The 25034-nt window shown below is 39.0% G+C and overlaps 1 protein-coding gene across 3 annotated transcripts in view; it reads right to left on the reverse strand.

The window, feature by feature from the left end:
* The window catches only part of LOC115214930 (oxysterol-binding protein-related protein 9), a 138136-nt gene that overhangs the window by 61788 nt on the left and 51314 nt on the right, over nucleotides 1-25034 (reverse strand). For all 3 annotated transcript variants that reach the window (XM_029784009.2, XM_029784010.2, XM_036505513.1), the window contains 2 exons: nucleotides 22142-22234; nucleotides 13079-13156 (listed from right to left, as the gene is read on the reverse strand). In XM_029784009.2, the coding sequence (XP_029639869.1) occupies nucleotides 13079-13156; nucleotides 22142-22234 (171 nt within the window). The remainder of the gene's footprint in view (nucleotides 1-13078; nucleotides 13157-22141; nucleotides 22235-25034) is intronic.

The following is a 25034-nucleotide window of genomic DNA, read 5'->3' on the forward strand; positions in this document are numbered from 1 at the left end:
AATTATTTTTGTATATTTATGAAAAAAAAAACTCGTTAGGACAACACAAATAGGTCAACTTTAAATTAGTTTGTTACAAATTACTTAGAACAGCTGAAATATTTCACTGTTGAATGAAATCCTACATAAAAGATAGCAAGAAGTAAAGTGAAAACTTTTGGCAGGATACGAGTATTTGATATGAATATTTACTGAATAGGGTAAAGAACATTTTCTTTTTTTTTTTTGTGACTGAAATTAGATGCTAAGCGAAAAAAGTACAGAAAACATAAAAATTAAAATTCCTTGGGGATTAGTCTAGACTTGAATAATTTGGGTTTCAGAAGAGTGCTGGTGTGGGCATTAGGGTTGTATGAAAGAAAATTTAAACTGAATACTTGGCAGGGAAACAGATATCCACTTGTTGATGCTTTGGTGGCGTGTTAACTAATGAAATAGAAGAGCCAACAAGGGAGCCTACATGTGGTTGTCCCAAATCCTAAAAATAGCAGTAAATCTCCATAAAATTATAAGCCTGTTGTCTTGAAGAGAAAGAGATACATTGGATAATGTAGTCCTAGACAGGCAATGGCTGAGAGACAAGTAAAATGGTCAGGGCTGGAATGCCTTTGATCCTTAGTCTACTAAGTCAGGGTTGATGTGGGGCTAAATAACAACTACTCAATTGAATTTTATTGCCATTTATAACATGTTGGTATTTTCATGAAACTGTGAAATAACATTCTAATTCTATATTGGTTGCATAGTTTGGATGAGTAACACCATTTCCTTATACTCTGACACTAATAATTCACTATGGACATAGATTGAACGTTAATGCATAGGTTGCCGAGGAGTCTATATTCTCAAATTTAAATTTCTATGTTTTTAGGACTAACCTAGGATTGAACTCACAATACATTTTGAAATTATGTGGGGGTGCAAATATGATGGTTACAGAAAAGAGAATTCCAAGAAATGGAGTACCTGATGTACTTAGTGCTATTCATCAGGAACAAGTTTGAACTTCTGGCCTGACATCAGACTTTGTTTAAATTTTCAAGACAGCAAGGAGACATTATTGAGGAGGTGTCAAATGTTAACGTGAAAATTATCAAATGACCTTAGAATAAGATACGGGGTTGTAAAACAAAGCTGTCAGTACCATACTGAAGAAAACTATAAAGGCAGAAGTACAACAATTGTAGATGGAGGGAAATTATACTTAGTAAAATACTCAATTATAAACAATTTCATTAACAAATTTCAAGATGGTAAAAATCAAGTCAGGTCTGTTTTTGGAGCTTTTATGTTGTTGGGGCACCAAATTGTTTTTATCACTTGCTCCTCTCAGTCTTGAGGGGTTTTTTTATGAACCCAGGACCCAACCAATTTGGTATAGAATTAAATATTGGTGGAATTTTTATTCAAGTGTTCCGTGAGATTGGTAATCCTCATGGCACCTATCTCTTCTCCAAGACGTGCATGCTGTTGGCACTCAAGGTGAGCTTATTCACCTTTGACAGGTTTTCAAAGCATGTTGGATGTTCACACACCCAGCACTAGATAAACCTAATACAGAGCCAGTTTTAGTGAACAACCACTCAACAATGAGCAGGTAGTGGATTACATGAGTACTAGTAGTAGATTTCTATAAGGCTGTGATAAATTGATCCGAAACTCTTATCACCATAGTCTTAACGTCCACTTTCAAATGGAATTTATCAAGGCAGGTTTTCTATAGCTGGATGCTTTTCCTGTCATTAACCCTCACCTACTTCCAGGTACAGTGTTATTTCCCCCTGTAGTCGGATATCTTTTCACAGGAGACTGGAAATGAAGGACAGAGACACTCATAAACTATCAAACAATGTCAGGACACAAACACACATCAGAAGTTCAGTATGCTAAGTCTCATTACTAAACAGGCCTGTCTGGTTAATATAACAGTCAAATTAAATTTAGCGATACAACAATAAACTGAATATATACATTATTATATTATCATATCAATAAATTTAATTTGATCGTTACATGAACCAGATATGCCTGTTTGGTAATGATACTCAAAATACTGAATGTGTTATTATATGGAAAGAACCCACCACTAACGATAATATTGTTAAAAATTAAATTAACAAGTTTGTGTGTGTACACACACACATGTCCAAGACAAACACATGGAATTTTTTTTACTACTAGCGAACTGACGCGCATCCGCGCTAGCTAGTCGTAAGTAGTCGATCCTACAACGACTACCTAGCAAAGTAAATAAAACACAAAATAAATAATTTTTTTTGCGCAAATTAAATAATTTTTGTTAAACAAAGTAAATAATTTTTTAAACAAAGTAAATAACACACAAAAACACAAAGTAAGGATCGACTAGTCATGACTAGCAAGCGCGGATGCGCGAGTACGCGAGAGCGCGCACCGGGATCACGCACAAATAACTCCAGTCGATAGCATATTCTACTTTGATTATGTGCCAGTGTGCGCGGGTGAGCTAAAAATAGCAGCTAAACCTTCTTACCACACTATAAGCACGAAATACATTATACTTAAAAAGAAAAAAAAAGACCGATAGCAGTGAGTAGAATGTTCCCCACCCACAATCATTCCTATCATAAATCTCTCTTTGTGACAAAAGGAATTAATTTAGAGAACGGCCAGGTTCCCATTTTCACTTTTTATAAAGTTTTGTTTATCAAGAGTAGTCTCCCCTATACTGAATGGAAGACAGCGAATTGGCAGAATGAGGTCGACTTTGCCTTTCATCCTTTCGGGGTCGATAAATTAAGTACCAGTTACGGACTGGGGTCGATATCGACTTAATCCGTTTGTCTGTCCTTGTTTGTCTCCTCTGTATTTAGCCCCTTGTGGGTAGTAAAGAAATAGAAATTTCCTCCAGCTCTTGACGTTCTCAGTTCAAATTCCGCCGGGGTCGACCTTATCTTTCTTTCTTTCGTGGTCGATAAAATAACGTATCAGTTGATTACTGGAATCGATGTAATCGACTAGACCCCCCCACCCCCGCCACCTGAAATTTCGGGCCTGTGCCTATAGCACAAAGATTATTATCGATGATTGAGAACAACGACAGCTGGGTAGATGCCAAACAACTCGACAGTGTTTCCAATTGGCCGGATATACAAATATAATTTCGAACTGATCCAGTAAGGCCTTCAACAATCTGACAGAAACTGATATTTCCAGAATTCTTTTCAATAAATGGTTTTAATTTTTGGCACAAGGCCAGAAGGGTTAAATCGATTACATCGACGCCAGAACTCGATTGGTACATATTTGATCTACCCTGAAAGGATGAAAGGTGAAGTTGCCCTTAGTGATATTTGAACTTAGAAACACCAAGAGCAAACACCACAAAACATTTTGTCTGACATGCTAACGATTCTGCCATTTTGCCACTTAAATAATCCTTTCTGCTGTAGGCACAAGACCTGAAATTTCAGGGAAGGGAACAGGTCGATTGCGTCGACCCCAAAAGAATGAAAGGCAATGTTGACATCGGCGGAATTTTAACACTGAACATAAAGCCAGAAATATCGTTTTAGCATGTCAAGTGTATATAAGAAGATGAAGATGGTTTACCACAATAAATAAAATTTATTCAGAATAGATGGTATAAATACAGCTTTTTTTACATGATGTAAGAAATCAAATATCCACATGTCTTGGATCCTTTTAGATAACAAGAGCTAACTAGTCGTGAGACGAAATTGTAAAGGTAACAGAAACACGTGTGCAGTGTCGTGTGAGGTTTAGTCAGAAAATATGTTCAGTTCATGGCTTGGGCTTACTGTAACAAATTCATTGCAGGTGTCAGCGAAGTTACTGGTCTTGTGAGATGATAAAGTTAGTTGCAGAACAAGTCGCCATGATAAAGCAGGAGAATGAGAGTAGTCTGAAATCTATTAGGCAGGCATCGTTATAACAACAGTAGTAAGAAGTTGGCTAGGCAAACGTCATTAGAACGACGGCGAGCTGGCAGAATCGTTAGCACGCCGGGCGAAATGCGCAGTGGTATTTCGTCTGCCACTACGTTCTGAGTTCAAATTCCGTCGAGGTCGACTTTGCCTTTCATCCTTTCGGGGTCGATTAAATAAGTACCAGTTACGCACTGGGGTCGATATAATCGACTTAATCCATTTGTTTGTCCTCTCTGTGTTTGGCCCCTTGTGGGTGGTAAAGAAATAGGTAACTGCATATGGTTTGTGGCCTTAGGCAGAAGAGAGATATTCATACTCCTGGTGTCGAAATGGCAAGATAAAGAGGAAAACCGCCCGAAATCACTGGAATAAATAGGTGTCAGCTGCCACACTACCTGGTGGCGTTTACCAACAAAGGGACGTACTTCAGCTATCCTTGCTACCTGGTGGTGTTTGCCACCAAAGGGACGTAATTCAGCTATCTTTACTGTGCTACATTATCCCCCTCCAAGACCAATGTTGGTAGCTTCTAGAATTTGTAGTAGAGTAGAGTAAGGCAATGGCACAAAAGGCAGAGGAAAGGAAAAAGAATGTAAAAACCTACTTTCTATCATCAGTGGGAAGAAAAATATCTGTTCCAACTTGTTGAGCAGAGAGAGTGGTCTCTGAATGGCTCAAAGTTAAAACTGGTAGTCTAAAGTACAAATCTAGGAAAGCAGGAATGTATTGATGTACAAGCAAAAGTTGCCAATAAAAAATGCAGGAGCCAAAAATGGAAACATCCAAGACATGATGAAGCAAGGAGAAATACTTTGAGAAGTTTGTTCTTCAGTGAGAAAACCAGTCCATCCAACTGGTACAAAACAAAAAAGACATTGAGTGGGAAAATTCTAGTCAAAGCGAGGTGAATGGCACTGGTGCACATCTGTGAAAGTAGAAATTACAGCAGTGCTTGCTGTTTCTGATGCAATTCCACCAGCCGAAGCTGTGCATCAAAGACACAGGAAGCAAGGAGAGATGATCTAATACGAGTGCAGTTCAGTGCTGTAAAATGAACCAGAGTTGAGCTGGTGAAATGAGCTGGCATCACAGGGCTGTAAAAACTCAGTAAGTTGAAGCAGTGAGTTGATCCAGTTGATAAAAATTGGAGGCCATCTTCGATGTAGTGTTCAAATGGTGGCAAGCAGAAAAATTAAACCTGAGTGAAGCCAGGTCTGTGTGTTTTGGCAAGCATATATGTTTGTGTTCTGTTTCTGAAGGCAAAAGTATCTTTCGTTAGCGGGTGAGACTTCTTTCGTTGGGATCACCACTTTTAGCATAGTGACTGGAACCTTGCTACCTGGTGGTATTTGCCAGCAAAGGGACATAATTCAGCTATCCTCGCTATGCTACACTGTTAAGCATGTTGCTCGACACATGAAGGATTCTGCCAGCTCAATGCCGGAATGGTTTCAAATTTTGGCACAAGGCCAGCAATTTCGGGGGAGGGGGAAGTTGATTACATCGACCCCAGTGCCAAACTCATACTTTTTCCACTGACCCCAAAAGTACGAATTGAAACGAAAACATAAAGATCCAAAAGAAAAGTCGCTAAGCATTTTTCTGACACGCTAACAATAACATAAAAGTAAATGTTTGTCGGTCACATGAAAATCAGATCTCTCAGCCAACCGGTACTCATAAAAAAAAATGTGTTGGTAATTGGTAGTGCGAATTTGTGTTAATTAACTGCCATTAAAAGAAAGTTTCTGCTGCATCTAAGACGGATCGTTGCTTCTCAAAGTGCAATACAGCTGTTTCAAAGCATTTTACTGAAATTACAGTATATTTCATCAGGATAATAAAATCTTCTTTGCTTAAATCATATTTATATTTCTTCTTATTTCTTTCATTTCTACTATGTTCAGAATATTAATGGTAACAATGATATATTCTCTCTCTCTATGTCTTTATATCCTTGTGTTCCTGTCTGTTGAAGAGCGTGGGCTCGAAACGTGAAAAAATTTCTCACCTTCCTGACCATCAGACTGATACACCTGTCTTCATCTTTTGTTTTTCTGTAAAATTTCAACTCTCTCTCATGAGTTTTGTAAGGTGTTGAGGCAATTTGAAAGGTGGTGTTCTGGAAAATTCAGTTATCCAGCAATGTTCCAGTTCCAGTGGTGTCAGATAGAAGGGGGTTTACTCACCATCATCATTGTCGTTTAACATCCGCTTTCTATGCTGGCATGGGTTGGACAGTTTGACTGAGGACTGGCAAGCCAGAAAGCTGCACCAGGCTCCAATCTGATCTGGCAGTGTTTCTACAGCTGGATGCCCTTCCTAATCCCAACCACTCCAAGAGTGTAGTGGGTGCTTTTATGTGCCACTGGCATGAGGGCCAGTCAGGCAGTACCAACGACCACACTCAAGTGGTGTTTTTTACGTGCCGCCTGCACAGGAGCCAGTCCGGTGGCACTGGCAACGACTATGCTTGAATGTTACTGTATGTTTTATCTTCTTAATGGCTTCTCAAACCATTGATTGAAATAATTTCAGCTTCTTTAAATGCTGTGTCAACAAGCCCCAACAATCATTGATCATTCACTCCCTCGTGTTCCTCATTCTTTCAGTAAGACCTCAAAGTGTCTTGTGTACACCCAGCTTCTTCATTTCAGTTTTAACTAGTCTTAACTAGTTCAAAGTTTTGTCAAATGAACTTTGTTCGCTCCTTCTGATGTTGTTAAGGTTTTCTGATGAGTTATTCCCAACGTTAACCTATCTCCAACAGAGATCTTCACCATTCCTCTACGGAACTACATTGCTGCAGAATTGATTAAATATTTGCCTTTACTTTTATATAACCTGCAATATCAGCAAATACAAACTTGTTTACCAATTCAAATATGCTTGATGCATATTCGAATCAGTAAGAAAACCATACAGACATATTTTGTCATGGAAAAATTTTCTCAGTGTAGACAGACAGGTGTAAATGTAGGTTCTACGTAAGCCTCTAGAAGGCTCCCACTTTTATTGATAACTGATGTTAATTTGACAAAATAATGCAACACTCACAGTAATAACTAGTGTTCTTTCTCTCTCTCTTTCAATTGTGCAGGCACACGAGCACGCATCCACTCACACACAGAAGTGCAGATGGCAACCTACAAATGCTTGCGCACACACCACTACACACACTCACTATTTATATATATATATATATATGTAAACAGTGAGTGTTGCAGTGAGAGAAATAGAGAGATAATGACCTAGTCTAGAAAGTTATCAGTAATTTACGATCCTTAAACATATTCTGATAAGCTTACAACAGCAAGTACTAGAAAATTTTCCTAACACAGCCCAGTCTATCTGCTTCCCTTTGTTGAGAAAGTTATGATCGTATCACAGAGGCAAATTTCATACACCCAACTTTATGTGTGTCAGCCACTGACACCACTATCTCTCTCGTGTTATCTTGTTTTCTTTATGGGTTACATGTCCATGTGTTGTGCTGAAGACAACACAAGAGATCATTCATTTAGAAATGGTACCAGCCTTCCAGTTTGGTGGAAGCCATAATACACTCATCTGGTCAGTATCATGATAGGAAGGGCAGCCATTTATCTTTTACCTTGTACTTGTTTCAGTCATTAGACTGTGGCCATGCTGGGGCACCACCCAAAGGAATTTTAGTCGAATGAATTGACACAAGTACTTTTTCCCCCCCAAAGCCTGGTTTCTTATTTTATTGGTGTCTTTTGCTGAACCGCTACATTACAGGGATGTAAACACACCAACACTGGTTGTCAAGCAGCGGTGAGGGACAAACACACACACACACCACACACATACATGACGGGCTTCTTTCAGTTTCCATCTACCAAATTCACTCACAAGGCTTTGGTTGGCCCGAGGCTACTGAAAAAGACACTTGCCCAAGGAGCCATGTAGTGGGTCTGGACCCAGAACCATGTGGTTGGGAAGCAAGCTTCTTACCACATGACCACTCAGAAAAACCTTTCAAATTGAAATTTCTGCAGTGACAATTTGACCTGTTAAAAATAGCAGCCAATTCTTCCTAATACTCTAGAATCCCATCCTAAAACAGAATATACAAACTGGATTAGAAAGATCTAGATACAATGTCTGGGGGATGGAGTGAAGGTCCAGATAGGATTCCCTTTCTTTGTAGGTCTTCTAGCAAAAGAGTGACCTAGGGTTAAATGATTCCAGCCAAATCCTTGAAATGTAACCATCATACAAATGCCATTTGAGCAACCAAGTAAGAGAATCTGTATGTGGTTGTTTGACCGTCTAAATGTAGCAGCTAATTTTCCCTCAGATCACATCAGACCATGCAAGAAAGAAGAAAAAGCTAGGAGGAAAGCAACATTGGATGATGTAGACACTTTGTCAGAAAAAGATAAAGATTGGATAGTCATGGCTTCTGCATGATAAGGAGTGACCTAAGGTTAAACAATAAAACTATAAATAGGAGAAAGATGGAACGAGAAGATTGGGCCCGGCTGTTTCGGTGCTAATGGTTTGGCATGGCTGATTGGACATTCAGTCTGTTTAACACACACACACAGACAGACACATATACACACACATAAGTGCCCAGATATATAGGGGAGGAGGAGGACAGAGGGAAAAGATATAACACATTCATGCAGACATAACTAGATGCAGAGAGAGAGAGGGAGAGAGAGAGAGAGAGGAAGATGAAGAGAAAGAGGAGAAAATGTCTGCTGCCAAGTAAATCAGCATTGAGTCAGCAATGCCAAGGGGACAGTGCCAAAATGTCTCAGACCAGGAAATACGATCTCTACAGCATTATCTTGTTTTTATTATTGATCTCTAATCTCTTATCTGAATCTGTCTGTGTGTCCATGAAAGTTATTTACACTATTTATCTTTTACTTGTTTCAGCCATTAGACTGCAGCCATGCTGGGGCAGTGATTTGAAGAATATTTTCTTTTTGCTCAATGACTCGATCTCAGTATTAATTTTTTAAAGCCTGGTACTTATTCTATCAGTGTCTTTGGCTGAACTGCTAAGTTACAAGGGACATAAACACACCAATGCCAGTTGTCAAGCGGTGGTGGAAGACAAACAGACGCAAAGACACACACAAAGACAGTCAGACAAACACACATACACATGCATGTGTGTGTGTCTGTGTGTACCTTTGTATCTGTCTTTGAGGAGAGATGTGTGAAGAAGTGCCACTCCCAAACTGTTGAAGGAATCCGGGGTAGAGGTAGACCCAGGAAGACATGGGACGAGGTGGTCAAGCATGACCTTCGTGCATTGAACCTCACAGAGGCTATGACGAAAGACCAAGACCTCTGGAGATATGATGTGACTTCGAAGACCTGACAAATAAAGTGAGTTATGGCTCACAGGATGGCCTGCTGTGCTAACCTTGGATTGTAGAGTGACCCACTGTTCTTGAGGAGACCTATTGAGTCAAGTACATTAACACCAACATCAAAATGAAAATCAAATGGAAATTGTAGTTAAGATACCCATGCCGGTGACACGTTAAAAGCACCGTCCGAACGTGGCAGATGCCAACGCCGCCTGACTGGCGTCTGTGTTGGTGACACGTAAAAGCACCAACCGACCGTGGCCGTTTGCCAGCCTCGTCTGGCCCCTGTGCCAGTGGCATGTAAAAAGCACCCACCATACTCACGGAGTGGTTGGCATTAGGAAGGGCATCCAGCTGTAGAAACACTGCCAGATGAGACTGGTGCCTGGTGCAGCCTCCTGGCTTCCCAGACCCCAGTCGAACCGTCCAACCCATGCTAGCAAGGAAAACGGATGTTAAATGATAATGATAATGATGATATATATATATATATATATATATCACACACACACACACACACACATAGGTTATGATGGGTAAATTGTCATCATCATATATTTTTCATTTCATGCATGCAAATTGTTTGTTTTTGATTTTTTCGACTATACAGTATAGTAGGGTCAGTTGGGCACCGTCTGTGAGAAAAATAGCATTATGATGCAATTCACTCTAACAGAAATTTGGAAACAACATGCTGTACTGCTTGGCATTCATGCTGGAAGCTCCAGTACGAATATTTCAGGGCGTTTGGATGTCAGTCTGAGGACATGTACCAAGAGTGAAAAAAAATCAAACATCCAGTCAACATCATGGTGTTTGGAATGATCACCAGTGATGGCAACGTTATGCTTCCCACATGGCCTCAGACTCAACATGGAGGCCTACATCATTTGCCTGGAGGATATATATATATATATATATATATATATATATATATATATAGATAATCATCATCATCATCATTGTTTAACATCCGCCTTCCATGCAGGCATGGGGTGGATGGTCTGACAGGAGCCAGCCAGGTAGAAAATCTATCCAAGGCCACCATGTCTGTTTTGGCAGAGATTTTACAGCTATTTGCCCTTCCTAACACCAACAACTCTGGGTTTCTCTCAGTTTCCCTCTACCAAATCCACTCACAAGGCTTTGGTAGGCCTGAGACTATAATAGAAGACACTTGCCCAAGGTGCCATACAGTGGGACTGAACCTGGAACCAAGTGGTTGGGAAGCAAGCTTCTTATCACACAGCAAAGAAAACACAAAAAAAAAAACAAAATAAAACAACAGTTATCAGTTGATAGCCAAAGACTAAACACTAATTTATCAGTCAGTCACATTATTTCATTAAATGTTCTCAAGAATCATGTTTAAATTGATAAGCTTACAGTTTCTGATAACAAAATGGAAGAAAAGAAAAAAGTTAATAAACATAACAAAACACTCGAAAGGTCATTAATTAAAATGTATGAAGTTAACTGATAATGATGTTGTAAATGGTTGGTTTTATATGGAGATAGTTGGAGATAGTTTGATAAAAAGACCAGCATGAAGATTATGGTCTCTGTCACAAAAGCATATCATTAACACTGACTACACTAGGAACCAGCATAAAAAGAAAAGGTCACTGCTATGTACAGGCTTTTCTTCGTTTGATGTAGCAGTAGTAGTGGTCTCTAGTTTAGGCACGTCAGCAGTGAGTGTGGGGGGGGGGGGTCAGCAAAAGGCAACTCTGAACATAAAGACATGGAAAAAATGCCCCAAGGGATTTTGTCCGACACTAATGATTCTACCAATCCAATGATTTTGATGATAATAAGTGCACTCAGAGAATGCAAACCTAAATCAAGGTAACACCAATGTCCTTGCAATGATTAGCAGGAGACAATTTTTAAAATGACAATATCTGAAATAAACTCAACTGCTCTCACAAATAAGAATACTAAAAATGAACCCGACCACTCTCAAAAATTAAGTAAAAAAAACTGGAAAAATAATCCAGAATCCTTGTCTGGTACCGGATTTATCCCAGAATCTAATCAGTTCATGCCAGTCATGAGGCCACACACTCCTGAAAGTTTCATCTGAATCCATCCAGCGGTTCTTGAGATATCTTGTCCACGGACAAACAAACAAACCAACACAACTTAAAACAATACCCCCACCCTCACGAAGGTAATAACCCTTTCTACTACAGACACAAGGATTATTTTGTGGGGAGTGGGGTAAGTCGATTACATAGACCCTAGTAGTTGACTGATACTAATTTTATCTAGCATGATGGAAGGCAAATCGACCATGGCAGATAAATAAGGATTTCAAATTTTAGCTCAAAGCCAGCAGTTTCAGGGGAGGGGCCAAGTTAATTACATCGACCTCAGGACTCAATTAGTACTTTTATTTTATCGACCCCACCCCAAAAGGATGAAAGGCAAAGTCAACCAACCTCGGAGGAATTTGAACTGTTCCGATCAGTTCATAGTATTCAATATTGCAATATGGGTTAGGGGTTAGGGTGTTTGTCTCACAATCATAACCATTATGTTGTAGGTTTCATTCCGGGAAAGGGCAGTGTGTTGTGACCTTGATTAGCTCCAGTCTACTGAGCTCGAAATGAGTACCAGCTACATGCTCATGCAGTCAGCATCATCTGTCTGTCTCTCCAAATGACACATCCTGGACATGCCACTGGGTCAAAGCAAGCAAGTTGAGAATGGGTCTATATCTACTTATGACTACACAGGCACCTAAAACGATTAATGAAAGCATGGTACATGTTACCAAGCCATACTTACGTGTGGCTGATGACCAACTCTAGCTTTTATTGTAATGCATTTGAGTGCTGTATGCAACAAGCTCACTATTATTATTATTACTAAGTTACCAGGAGATGGAGCAATTTGCTGTACTTGATAAAATTGCTGTCTTCCACACATACAGGCTTATTTTTTCAGGTGCTGGTGCCACTTAAAAAACGCTTGTGCCAGAGCTGCATTAAAGCACATGGGCTGGTGGCACGTAAAAAGCACCCAACACACTCTTAAGTGGTTGGCATTAAGAAGGGCATCCAGCCATACAAACCATGACCCAACAGATAGCTGGTGTCTGGACAACGGCTTGTCAAACTGTCCAACCCATGCCAGCATGGAAAGCAGATGTTAAATGATGATGATTAATTGTGCCAAAATTGCTGGCCTTGTGCCAAAATTAGAAACAATTATTGTTCAGGTGCTAATTAGTCAACCATGAACTGTTGAAAGGGAGGGAGATTACAATGTATTAATTGCACATGACTGACAAACACTTTTCCCTCTGAGAGAGAGGGGGGGGAGAGAGGAGAGAAGGAAAGGAGGAAGGAGAAAAGAGAGAAAAGGAGAGAGAGAAGGGAGACAGAGAGAAGGGCAGAGAGAGAAGGGAAGAGTGAGAAGGGGAGAGGAGAGAGAGGAGGGGAGAGAGAGAAGAGGAGAGAGAGAAGGGGAGAGAGAGGAGAGATAGAATGAGAGAGAGAGGAGATATAGAGATAGAGAGAATGGGAGAAACATGAAAATATTTCATGTGAAAGAGGTTGGCATTAAATTGGTGATGCGAAATAGTGAGATGTGAAGACGTGTGTGCCAGAACATCTCGCAGTCCACAACACTGAGATTCTCAGAATTAGAGGAACAATCATCCACTGATCCACTGGATGAAATTAATCAATTATTTTGTAATCAATATCACATGCCATTCACAGATTGGTTGCTCGTTAACCCTTTACGACTGATTACATAGACTAATTAGATTGAGATAATTACCTCGGCCGTGACTTTGATAACATTGTACTTTTCCTTGACAGTTAAGTCCTCACATAATTCAATCCTGTCTTCAAGGGACTGAAAAATACAAAAACATTTTGCTTTTAAATATAAAATAAACAAATAACAATAAATCAAAAAACAACACATTGTCATCATCACCACTACATGGTGATTGAATTTATAACTGGAAACATTAAATACATTCATGATTAAATTGGGATAATAATATTTTGCATAAGCGGTAGCACGCTGGACAAAATGCTCAGTGGCATTTCGTCCGTCTTCATTTTTATTTTTTTTCTATCAAGGCATCCAGACTGACTACTTCTTTCCATCCCTACCGATCTTCCATTAGTGTTCTTAGGTCTTCAACTTGGCATCCAACATATTCTGCAAGCTGTTATATATGCATCTTCTGTGGTCTTCCAGCTGCTCTGGTGCCATTACTTGGTGACCACAGCAACACAAGTTCTTCTATATTCCTCCAGCAGTGGCCAGCAAACTTCAATCTCTAGTCTTGGATGGTTGATAAGAAAGTTGGTACATTCCCATATAACCATTGTTTAGTTGGGTGCCCTCAGTGTTGTTTCGTTGGGGGTGACCCCTGTGTTGTTTTGTTGGGAGTGCTCCCTGTGTTGTTTTGTTGGGAGTGCTCCCTGTGTTGTTTTGTTGGGAGTGCTCCCTGTGTTGTTTTGTTGGGAGTGCTCCCTCTGTTGTTTTGTTGGGAGTGCTCCCTCTGAGGTGTAAGCAATGGACGCATAAGAGGTGCAGCAACATTAAAGGAAAATTAACCGAGAAGATAGCTTTCATGTGTGACAGATGCACAGGCGCAATAGACACCACAGATACTCAGAAAACAGATTCCATCATACTCCAGGGGGAGAAACTAGAAGTAGTTGATAGCTTCCGCTACCTAGGTGACCAAGTTAGTTGTGGGGGTGGATGCTCAGAGAGTGTTACTACTAGAATAAGAGTAGCCTGGGCAAAGTTTAGAAAGCTTCTACCCCTATTCAATCACTAGTCTTGGATGGTTGATAAGAAAGTTGGTAAATTCCCATATAACCATTGTTTAGTTAGGTGCCCTCAGTGTTGTTTCGTTGGGGGTGACCCCTGTGTTGTTTCGTTGGGGGTGACCCCTGTGTTGTTTCGTTGGGGGTGACCCCTGTGTTGTTTCGTTGGGGGTGACCCCTGTGTTGTTTCGTTGGGAGTGCTCCCTCTGTTGTTTCGTTGGGAGTGCTCCCTCTGTTGTTTCGTTGGGAGTGCTCCCTCTGTTGTTTCGTTGGGAGTGCTCCCTCTGTTGTTTCGTTGGGAGTGCTCCCTCTGTTGTTTCGTTGGGAGTGCTCCCTCTGTTGTTTTGTTGGGAGTGCTCCCTCTGTTGTTTTGTTGGGAGTGCTCCCTCTGTTTTCATGATCAGAATTCAAATTTTACTAAAGTTGACTTTGCCTCTCATTCTTTCAGTCCATAAAATTGACAGCCTTGTACCAGAATTTGAAACCAGTATTTAGTATAAGAGATTAGCTGATAGATAAAATTAAATTTTAAAACAAATAAATTGTACTTTTAATAATCTTTTGTAAGAACAATGTTAATCTCTGACTTCAGATTTTTAAACCCTCTATTTCAACCAGCCTGGTCATGTTCCTATGGATGGGTACCTCACAGGCATGTACATACATATACACACTTGTATATATGTGTATACACACACACACACACACACACAAACTCTTTTCAATGTTATCCTGAAAGAAATTAAAGTAGAAAAAAAGCCCCACAACTTTCAAACAATACCTGGAAATACCAGATAAACCACCTACACCTGGATTCGTCTCAACCAACAACTCTCTGTTTGAGTGGTCCATGGTGTAGTGAAATAATTAACTAAAAGACTTTTCCAGGTGAGTTAGTCATGGCCGAAACCAATCTAAGTTATCTAAGCTATATGTATATACTCTTACTCTTTTACTTGTTTCAGTCATTTGACTGCGGCCATGACTTATTCGACCCTGTGACTTATTCTTTGTAAGCCCAGTACTTATTCTATCGGTCTCTTTTGCCGAACCGCTAAGTTACGGGGATGTAAACATACCAGCATCGTTTGTCAAGCAATGCTAGGGGAACAAACACAGACACACAAACACACACATACATATATACGACAGGCTTCTTTCAGTTTCCGTCTACCAAATCCACTCACAAGGCATTGGTTGGCCCAGGGCTAGGGCAGAAGACACTTGCCCAAGATGCCACACAGTGGGACTGAACCTGGAACCATGTGGTTGGTTAGCAAGCTACTTACCACACAGCCACTCCTGCGCCTGTATATATATGTATATATATATATATATATATATATATATATATATGTATGTATGTATGTATATATATATGCTTTTATTAAAGCTGTAAAATTATCACAAAACTGTTAGAGTTTCATGTTCTCATTTGTTGGATGGTTGTGATAAAAACTGAATTAAAAATCTGATTGTATATGTAATATAGTGTGATGCAATATAATTCAAATCAATGAATGAGCTTTTAAATTTGATTGGGTGATTGATTTTCATTACAAGCTGAGTGTTTGAAAATTAGCAGTAAAGTATAAATATATATATATATATTATGATATAATTGGGTGGGTGGGTGGGGGTAACTTATGTAAATATGCATAATCTTAACACTGTACCTACATAAAAACACATCGATACCAGCGTTTCACTGGTACTTAATTTATCGACCCCGAAAGGATGAAAGGCAAAGTCAACCTTAGCGGAATTTGAACTCAGAACGGAGCAACGGGTGAAATACCTATTTCTTTACTACCCACAAAGGGGACAAACAAGGACAGACAAATGAATTAAGTCGATTATATTGATCCCAGTGTGTAACTGATACTTATTTAATCGACCCTGAAAGGACGAAAGGCAAAGTCGACCTAGGCGGAATTTGAACTCAGAATGGAGCAACAGGTGAAATACCACTAAGCATTTCACCTGGTGTGCTAATGATTCTGCCAGCTTGCTGGCTTCATTTAATCACATCTTAATAAAAAAAACAACAAAAAAAACCTTACTTAGAATGGGGGGAAGTACCAAAATTAATGAATTAACTAACTGATAATAATTAATAATGAAGTAGGATCACAAGACAGGTGTACAGGTGTTAAAAAATGAGATAAAAATAAGTGACATTAAAATAAAAGGAAAATTCAATAACAAATTTACAGTGTACAAGCAAATATACATAGATAAAAACATATACAGACATATATAATTACATGCATACATAACCATATGTAAATATGCACAATCTTAATATTATACCTACAAACACATAGAAACATCCACGCATACATATATCTATATGCATACGCATATACATCACACTATATTACATGCACAATCACAGTTTTCATCAAAATTGTCCGACAAACTGAGTAACAGTCTTGCCATAATTTTGCCGCTTTAATGAAAAGTTTATACCTTCGGTATTTGAGTACTATTTTTTCTACCATATGTGTGTATGCATGATTATACATATATATCTATAATCTACAATATGAAACGAGATAAACATATGACAACTGATGTTGGAATATTTCATTAATTAAATAACTGATTAAAATAAAACATAAAATACCAATTATATTATGAATCTTCGGCATATATATGTATATATACACACACAAATATACAAATCTGTGTGTATGTTTGTGTGTGTGTGTGTATATATATATATATATATACACATACATATCCATGTAGACTAATAGTGGTGGTGCTGAAGCATGGCCACAGCTTTGGGAATGGAACACAAAGGAATAGAAGCATTATGTGTACACAAACACGTCTCTCTCAAAAATCTAATTACATCTTTTACTCATTGCATCAATTGTTGAAAATCTGGTTTCAGGTAATATTTACCTGTAGTTTAATATTGATTGCTGATTACATAGGAGACTAACAGCAGAGACACGTAATTAATATTGATCACAACTCATACTCGTTTTATGATGAACCTTAGTGACAATAATACAATGACCACATGCAACAGATGAGATATCTAAACAGATTTTGATTGGACAGTCACACAACCGGATTGAGTTTGTTCAAATAATTTGCTAGGATTAAAGAGGTAGAGGTGGGGTAAAAAAAATCACAGGTTTTGAATGAATGTCGAAAAGGTGTAGGTAGAAACTCCATAAGATGTACCCAGTGTAAGCAATGGACGCATAAGAGGTGCAGCAACATTAAAGGAAAATTAACCGAGAAGATAGCTTTCATGTGTGACAGATGCACAGGCGCAATAGACACCACAGATACTCAGAAAACAGATTCCATCATACTCCAGGGGGAGAAACTAGAAGTAGTTGATAGCTTCCGCTACCTAGGTGACCAAGTTAGTTGTGGGGGTGGATGCTCAGAGAGTGTTACTACTAGAATAAGAGTAGCCTGGGCAAAGTTTAGAAAGCTTCTACCCCTATTGGTGACAAAGGTCTCTTGCTCAGAGTGAAAGGTAGATTGTATGATGCATGTGTGCAAACTGCCATGCTTCACGGCAGTGAAACATGGGTGGTGACTGCAGAGGACATGCGTAGGCTTGAAAGAAATGAAGCTAGCATGATCCGCTGGATGTGTAATGTCAGTGTGCACACACGACAGAGTGTAATTGCCCTGAGAGAAATGTTGGATATAAGAAGCATCAGATGTGGCATTCAAGAGAGACGTTTGCACTGGTATGGTCATGTACTATGGATGGATGAGGAGAAATGTGTGAAGAAGTGCCACTCCCAAACAGTTGAAGGAGTCCGGGGTAGAGGTAAACCCAGGAAGACATAGGATGAGATGGCCAAGCATGACCTTCGAAAATTGGGCCTCAACTCTGAAGATATACTGTGACTGCGAAGACCTGACAAATAAAGTGAGTTCACGGCTGTTTCCTACACCAGTTTTGTATAACCAGTCCTAGCCCATTCAAAGTACCTTGGATCGTGGGGCGATCTGCTGTGCTTCAGGAGACCTATTGAGTCAAGTACATCAACATCAAAATAAAAATCAAGTGGAAATTGTAGTTATGATACCTGTGCCGGTGGCACGTAAAAAGCACCATCCAAACATGGCCAATGCCAGCACCGCCTTGGCCGGCTTCCATGCTGGTGGTACGTAAAAAGCACCAACTGATCATGGCTGTTGCCTGCCTCCCCTGGCCCCTGTGCCAGCGGCACGTAAAAAGCACGCACCACACTCACAGAGTGGTTGGTGTTAGGAAGGGCATCCAGCTGTAGTCAGACTGCCAGATCAGGCTGGAGCCTGGTGCAGCCTCCTGGCTTCCAAGATCCCGGTTGAACCATCCAACTCATGCTAGCATGGAAAACGGAAAGTTAAACGATGATGATGATGACATATATATATATAAACATATATAAATGCATATATAAATACATACATACATATGCATACATAAATACATACATACATATGCATACATAAATACATATATATATATATGCAAACATATATAAATATATATATATATATATGCAAACATATATAAATATATATATATATATATATATATATATGCAAACATATATAAATACAATATATATATATATATATATATATATTATATATATATATATATATGCAAACATATAAATACATATATATATATATATATATATGCAAACAAATATAAATACATATATATATATATGCATACATATATAAATACATATATAAATATATATATATATCAGAAATATTAAATTTCTAAATATCTCATAGAGATATGTACAGTGGTGGGGCGATAGAATGGTTGTATACTGTCAATCTAACGTGAACGTGACAGTAGGGGGTTACACCACCGCTGTTTAGCCCTAAGAAGCATCGACGCTTCCTGATGGCTTCGACACATTTTTTTCCTGTGTCTTTATATATTTACGAAGGGGGTGTTTGTCTCCCCTTCGTAAATATATAAGGACACAGGAAAAACCTGTGTCGAAGCCATCATGAAGCGTTGATGCTTCCTAGGGCTAAACAGCGGTGGTGTAACCCCCTACTGTCACGTTCACGTTAGATTGACAGTATACAACCATTCTATATATATATATATGCATACATATATAAATGCACGCATATATATATGCACACATAAATACACACACACACATATATATATACACATATACACACACACACACATTTTTTATTAAAGCTAAAACACATGTTCATAAACTGTTACTCGGAGTTTCACATTACTGCTCAGAGACAGATTTTTTTCAGATTTAATAAAAAGCATGTTACTCAACCTTGCTATGCGTGTGTGCTTACTTGTGTGTGTGTGTGTGTTTGTGTGTGATGTAATTTCTCATTGAAGATGACAGGTTTGTTCAGTTTTTGGTGAATGGCCTACACAAAACGGTTTGTTTACACCAATCAAATTCATATATACTGTACATTAGCTCACTGCTTCCATTAAACTGACATTGCCTGTCCAGGTGCACAAGCATGACGCATGCGCGCCACATGCCAGATATAGAAATAATCACAGAACAGTGTGAAATGAAGTGTTTTACTGCTCAGTCCAGGAACTGAACCCATGATCTTGCAGTTGTGAGTGCAACACCCTGATCACTAGGCCGCACACCTTCACACACACATGTAAATGAAGAAAGGAAAGAAAGTCTCACTTGACCCATATGATCAGAGTTACATGTATTTAATAACAACCTGTTTTTTGGCTCCAAGTGTCTTAAAGATTGATGGGTGTGCCAAACAAGTCCATTTCATCAGGTGATTGAAAGTGGAGTGCGCTGTCAAAAATCTGTGAACTACATGCTCAAGAAACTAAGTCATGTGGGGCTGAGTCAAACCGTTGTTGACTACATGCAAATCCAATTAAATGTGTTGAGTGCTACCTTCTTTCATATGTTCCCTCACTCATGCACGTACATGTGTGAACATTATAACTGTTTAACATATATTTTTCCATGCGTGCATGGGTCAGATGGACTTTGTGGATGCAATTTTTCTTTGGCTAGCTGCCCTTTCTGTTGCTACTCTCACCTGTTTCCAAGCCAAGTAATATTTTCCCATGAAAGGAAATGTTTCCCACGAAACACAGGAAACAAACAACACCACTTGTATAAGGGTTGTGCTTGTTTACAACTGTCATGTGATATCAGAAACAAGATTACATGCAAACACACACAAATATGCATATATATATATATATATATATATATATATACATGGGTCTCTTTTACTTTCTGTCAATGAAACTCACTGACATGGCTTCGGTCAGCCCAAAACTATGGTAGAAGACACTTGCCAAAGATGCTGTATGTTGGATTAAACTCAAGACCAAATAGTTAGGAAGCAAGCTTCTTAACCACACAGCCATGCCTGCATCTGTGTGATATATATATATATATATATATATATATATATATATATATGAGAGAGAAGAGGTGGCCCAGGTAAAGTCAATAGAAAAAGCAGCAAAGAAGAAGAAAAAGCGGTTGTGATCAATAAAACAAGACTGTGCCAATGAGATGAAAATAACTCAGGTCTGTTGGAATCAATAATTGGACTAACAATCAAATTATTTTAGCGATTCGGAAACAAGTTTGAGTTCTGTGACAGAGATGCTGCTGTAATTTGTAATTTTACGCAAGTGAACCTGAAAAAAAAAGAATGTAAACCTTAATGTGGCGTCAAGGGTGTTACGCATCTGACAGGGTGTTGGGAAGAAAGAGGCTGATTGATAACACTGACTGAGAGTAAAGATGAAAGCTTGATGTAGTAAAAGATGTTTGACTGGCCTTCACTGTTTCACACACAGATGAATACAAAATAGCAAGTGGCCAGCCAAGTCAGTACAAGCAAACGAGCAATCTCGAAGTTTATTAAACCATTAAGTAAAAGGACATTTACATGAGTTATTTAGGAAACACTGGAACGAACTTAGAAAACAAGTTTTCTTACAGACAATATATCACCATCATTGTTTTAACGATGGGTTGGTGTCCAAGGATATAGTAAGCTCACTGGCAATAAGGGACCCCAACTCATTGTCAAAGCATCCCTCAAAGAGAAGGCTAACTCTGTATAAAACCCGCTGCTCTACAGAGCCAGATATCTTGCACTTTGCTTGTCACTGCACTGCCAGGTATGGCTGGTGTGAGTCATCATAGTGTTGTGCAAACTGCACTCAACTTGCACAGGTATTGCTGACGTTTAACACTTGTCAGCGATGGTCATGCACATCTAATGAATAGACAGTTGTCATATACATAAATACATAAACATCGATACACACATAGATATAGTCTAGCACACTATATATATAAATAGTAACTGATTTATCAAGAGAGAAAAATCACAATTAGCAAAAAGTACGGGCCAAATCTAATTAACAGTTTTCATAAATAATTTCTATTTTAGCTCCATGAGGAAATATAACCTTGCTTGGAAACAGATGAAAGTTGGTGACAGGAAAGGCATCTGTCTATAAAGCATTGCTTCAGAAAGGCTGTCCGACCCATACCAGCATATAAAAGTTGCTGTAAAACACTGATGATTATGATGATCATGAATGACAAGCTATCTACCACTGATGATCTGAGAGAGAGGGGGAGAGGTTGGGGGAAGAGAGAGAGGTAAGGGGAAGAGAGAGAGATAGGGGAAGAGAGAGAGATAGGGGGAGATAGAGAGATAAAAAGAAGAGAGGGATAAGGAGAAGAGAGAGAGAGATAAGAAGAGAGAGATAAGGAGAAGAGAGAGATAAGAAGAGAGAGATAAGGAGAAGAGAGAGAGAGAGAGAAATAAGGGGAAGAGAGAGAGAGAGATAAGGAAAAAGAGAGAGAGAAAGAGATTGGGGGAAGAGAGAGAAAGATTTTATGAAAAGAAATTCAAGCTCCTGTTTTGAAATTCTTGAAAACAAATAAACAAGCTAAATTTTAACGCATCTCCTGAAAAATTCTCTCACCTGAAAGAGTTGAAGGAATGAATATTTCCTGTAGACTGGTTCTAGAGTAAAGAAACCGAATACACTTACCTTCACTTGCTCAATAAGGATCTGTAAATAAACATCGGACTCTGACAACTTCCTCTCAAAATCAGCCATAGAAGGAACAGCTCGGTTGTCATGCTGCAATTGCAGAAATAGAGAGAAGTGAAAGAAAGAAAGAAAGAAAAAAGACACTAGCAGGCACAGGAGTGGCAGTGTGGCAAGTAGCTTGCTTACCAACCATATGGTTCCGGGTTCATTCCCACTGAGTGGCACCTTGGGCAAGTGTCTTCTGCTATAGCCTCGGTCTGGCCAAAGCCTTGTGAGTGGATTTGGCAGATGGAAACTATAAGTATGTATGTATGTGTGTGTGTGTGTCCCACTGACAACTGGTGTTGGTGTCTAACGTTTCTGTAACTTAGTGGTTCAGCAAGAGACTAACAGAATAAGTATTAGGTTTAAAAAATAAGTACTAGGTTGATTTGTCCATGCGCATGCATACACACACATACATACATACATACACACACACATAATGCATTTCTTTCAGCTTCTGTCTACCAAATCCACTTATAAGACTGTGGTCAGTGAGATTGAAACCAGAATCATGTTGTTGAGAAGTGAACTTCTTACCACACAGCCACACTTATGCCTCTGTGTGGATATATATATATATATATATATAGTGTGTGTCCCCTGCCACTGCTTGACAACTAGAAAATTGGTGTTGGTTTGTTTAATGGTTTGGCAAAAGAAAGTGATAAAATAAGATGAGTAACAAAATCTAAAAATATGTACTGGGGTTTGATTTGTTCATTAGCTTCACTCATCACCGAATCATACATTCCACTTGTTTATCTCCTGTTCGTATTAGAATCAAATTTTTTTTTTAAAAATGAGTTTTGGGGACCTATTTCTGAGTCATACAATTAATGTTTACAACGCACATGTGGCCTCTGGACATCAAACTGCTTACAGCTGCTGTAGAGCATATAGTTTAGTAGGTCTCTAATGTACACCCACACACTCTCAAGCACAACTGGAAGGACAGCTGGCAAAATAAGATAAATAAATATTTTTAAAATGTATTTAGATATGAACAACATAACCTAGATATATTTTACTCAAAGATTGGCCCAGATTATGTCTAACCACCTGATAGGATCTTTTAAGTTAAGTTTTGTGGTATCATGGCCCATTGGAGTAGCGAGTTGTTGACCAAGATGTATGCAGGTATGGGCAGCTTATCAGGTGTCCCTACAAAAAAAATTGTCCCAAAAAATTTCATTTGAAGGTGATGGGGTCAACAAACATTAACCCTGTCATAACACACGTCTCAAAGCAGTAGGTTAAGTATTTCAATTTATTGCGAAATACAATCATCATTTACAGCAGATTCATGAAATATCCTAACTTTGTACACGGTGACCCTGCCAGTGCTGGTGCCACATAAAAAGCACCTAGAACACTCTGTAAAGTGGATGGTGTTAAGAAGGGCATCCACCATAGAAACCTTTCCAAAAACAGCCGTTGGAACCTGGTGCAGCTCCTGGCCTTACCAGTTCCTATCAAATTATTCAATTCGTGCCAGCATGGAAAACGGACATTAAATGTTGATGATGGTGATGATGATGATGTTGAAACATGACTATGTGGTTGAGAAGCATGCTTCCCAACCATGTGGTATTGGGTTCAGTCCCACTATATGGCATCTTGGGTAAGTGTCTTCTATTATAGCCCCAGATCGACCAAAATCTTGGAAGTGGATTTGGGAGATGGAAACTTGTGTGTGTGTGTGTGTGTGTACCCATGCCAAGATATCATGTGATAGTTGTAAAGGAGCATCACTGTCATACAAGTGAGGTTGTTCATTTTGAATCTTATACGAAAAATTGTCTAGTTATGGGGAAAAATATAACTTCCCTTGGAAACAGGTGAGGGTTGGTGACAGGAAGGGCACCTGGTCATAGGAATCTACCTCAACAAATTCTGTCTGACCCATGTAAGTGTGGAAAAGTGGACATTAAAACAGTAATGTCAGAACTTGGGCTGTCTGTCAGTTTTGCAGTGTAAGTTGTGTATAGTTACCAGAACTTAGAGAAGAGACCTAGAGTCAAGGAAATGGCATTTCTTTGGGACAATCTTTCAAAAATACATTACATTTGAAAGATAACCTACCCTTACCATAACTATAAAAATACAATTACAGTTATTCCAGACAAACAAATACCATTTCTCTAAGACCAATTCTCTCTCTCTCTCTTTGACAAGAAACTAGTTCTCATTTTCATTATTCTAGATTCTCTTGAGAAAAGTTCTATAAATTCTTAAAGTGAAGAAAGTTAGATGGAGGATAATGGAAGTCAAAATGGAGATAGATACATGACCTACTTCGTTTGGTGCCATGTAAAAAGCACTCTTGCTAGTGTCACATACAAAGCACCAGTGCCGGTTCCACGTATAAAGCACTGCTGTTGGTTCCACTTAAAAAGCACCCAGTCCACTCTGTAAAGTGGTTAGCATTGGAAAGGACATCCAACAGTAGAAACCATGCCAAAACAGACAAGTGGGGTCTAGTGCAGACCCCTGGCTTTCCAGCCCCTATCAAACTGTCCAACCCATGCCAGCAAGAAAAACAGACATTATAATTACTTTTAAACTCTATTTAGGGTCATTTCATTTATTAAGAACAAGCAGAAAACCCTTATCACCCTACTTAAGCATCTGTTTTAAGGTGTTACATATCCATTTACTCATATTCACCACTGACCATGTGACCACCATGTTCACCTTTATCCCCATCTCTATCCACCTGCCACACCCTTTTTCACTCACCCTATCCAATCCTCAATTCCACTTCTCTCATATTGACCATCCTGTGCCTTAAAGGTTTGCCCTGACACCTCATCATTACCGTCTTCTCTCTTTCCCCAACTGGGAT

Source organism: Octopus sinensis, linkage group LG8 (assembly GCF_006345805.1).
Source record: "Octopus sinensis linkage group LG8, ASM634580v1, whole genome shotgun sequence".
Taxonomy (NCBI): Eukaryota; Metazoa; Mollusca; class Cephalopoda; order Octopoda; family Octopodidae; genus Octopus; species Octopus sinensis.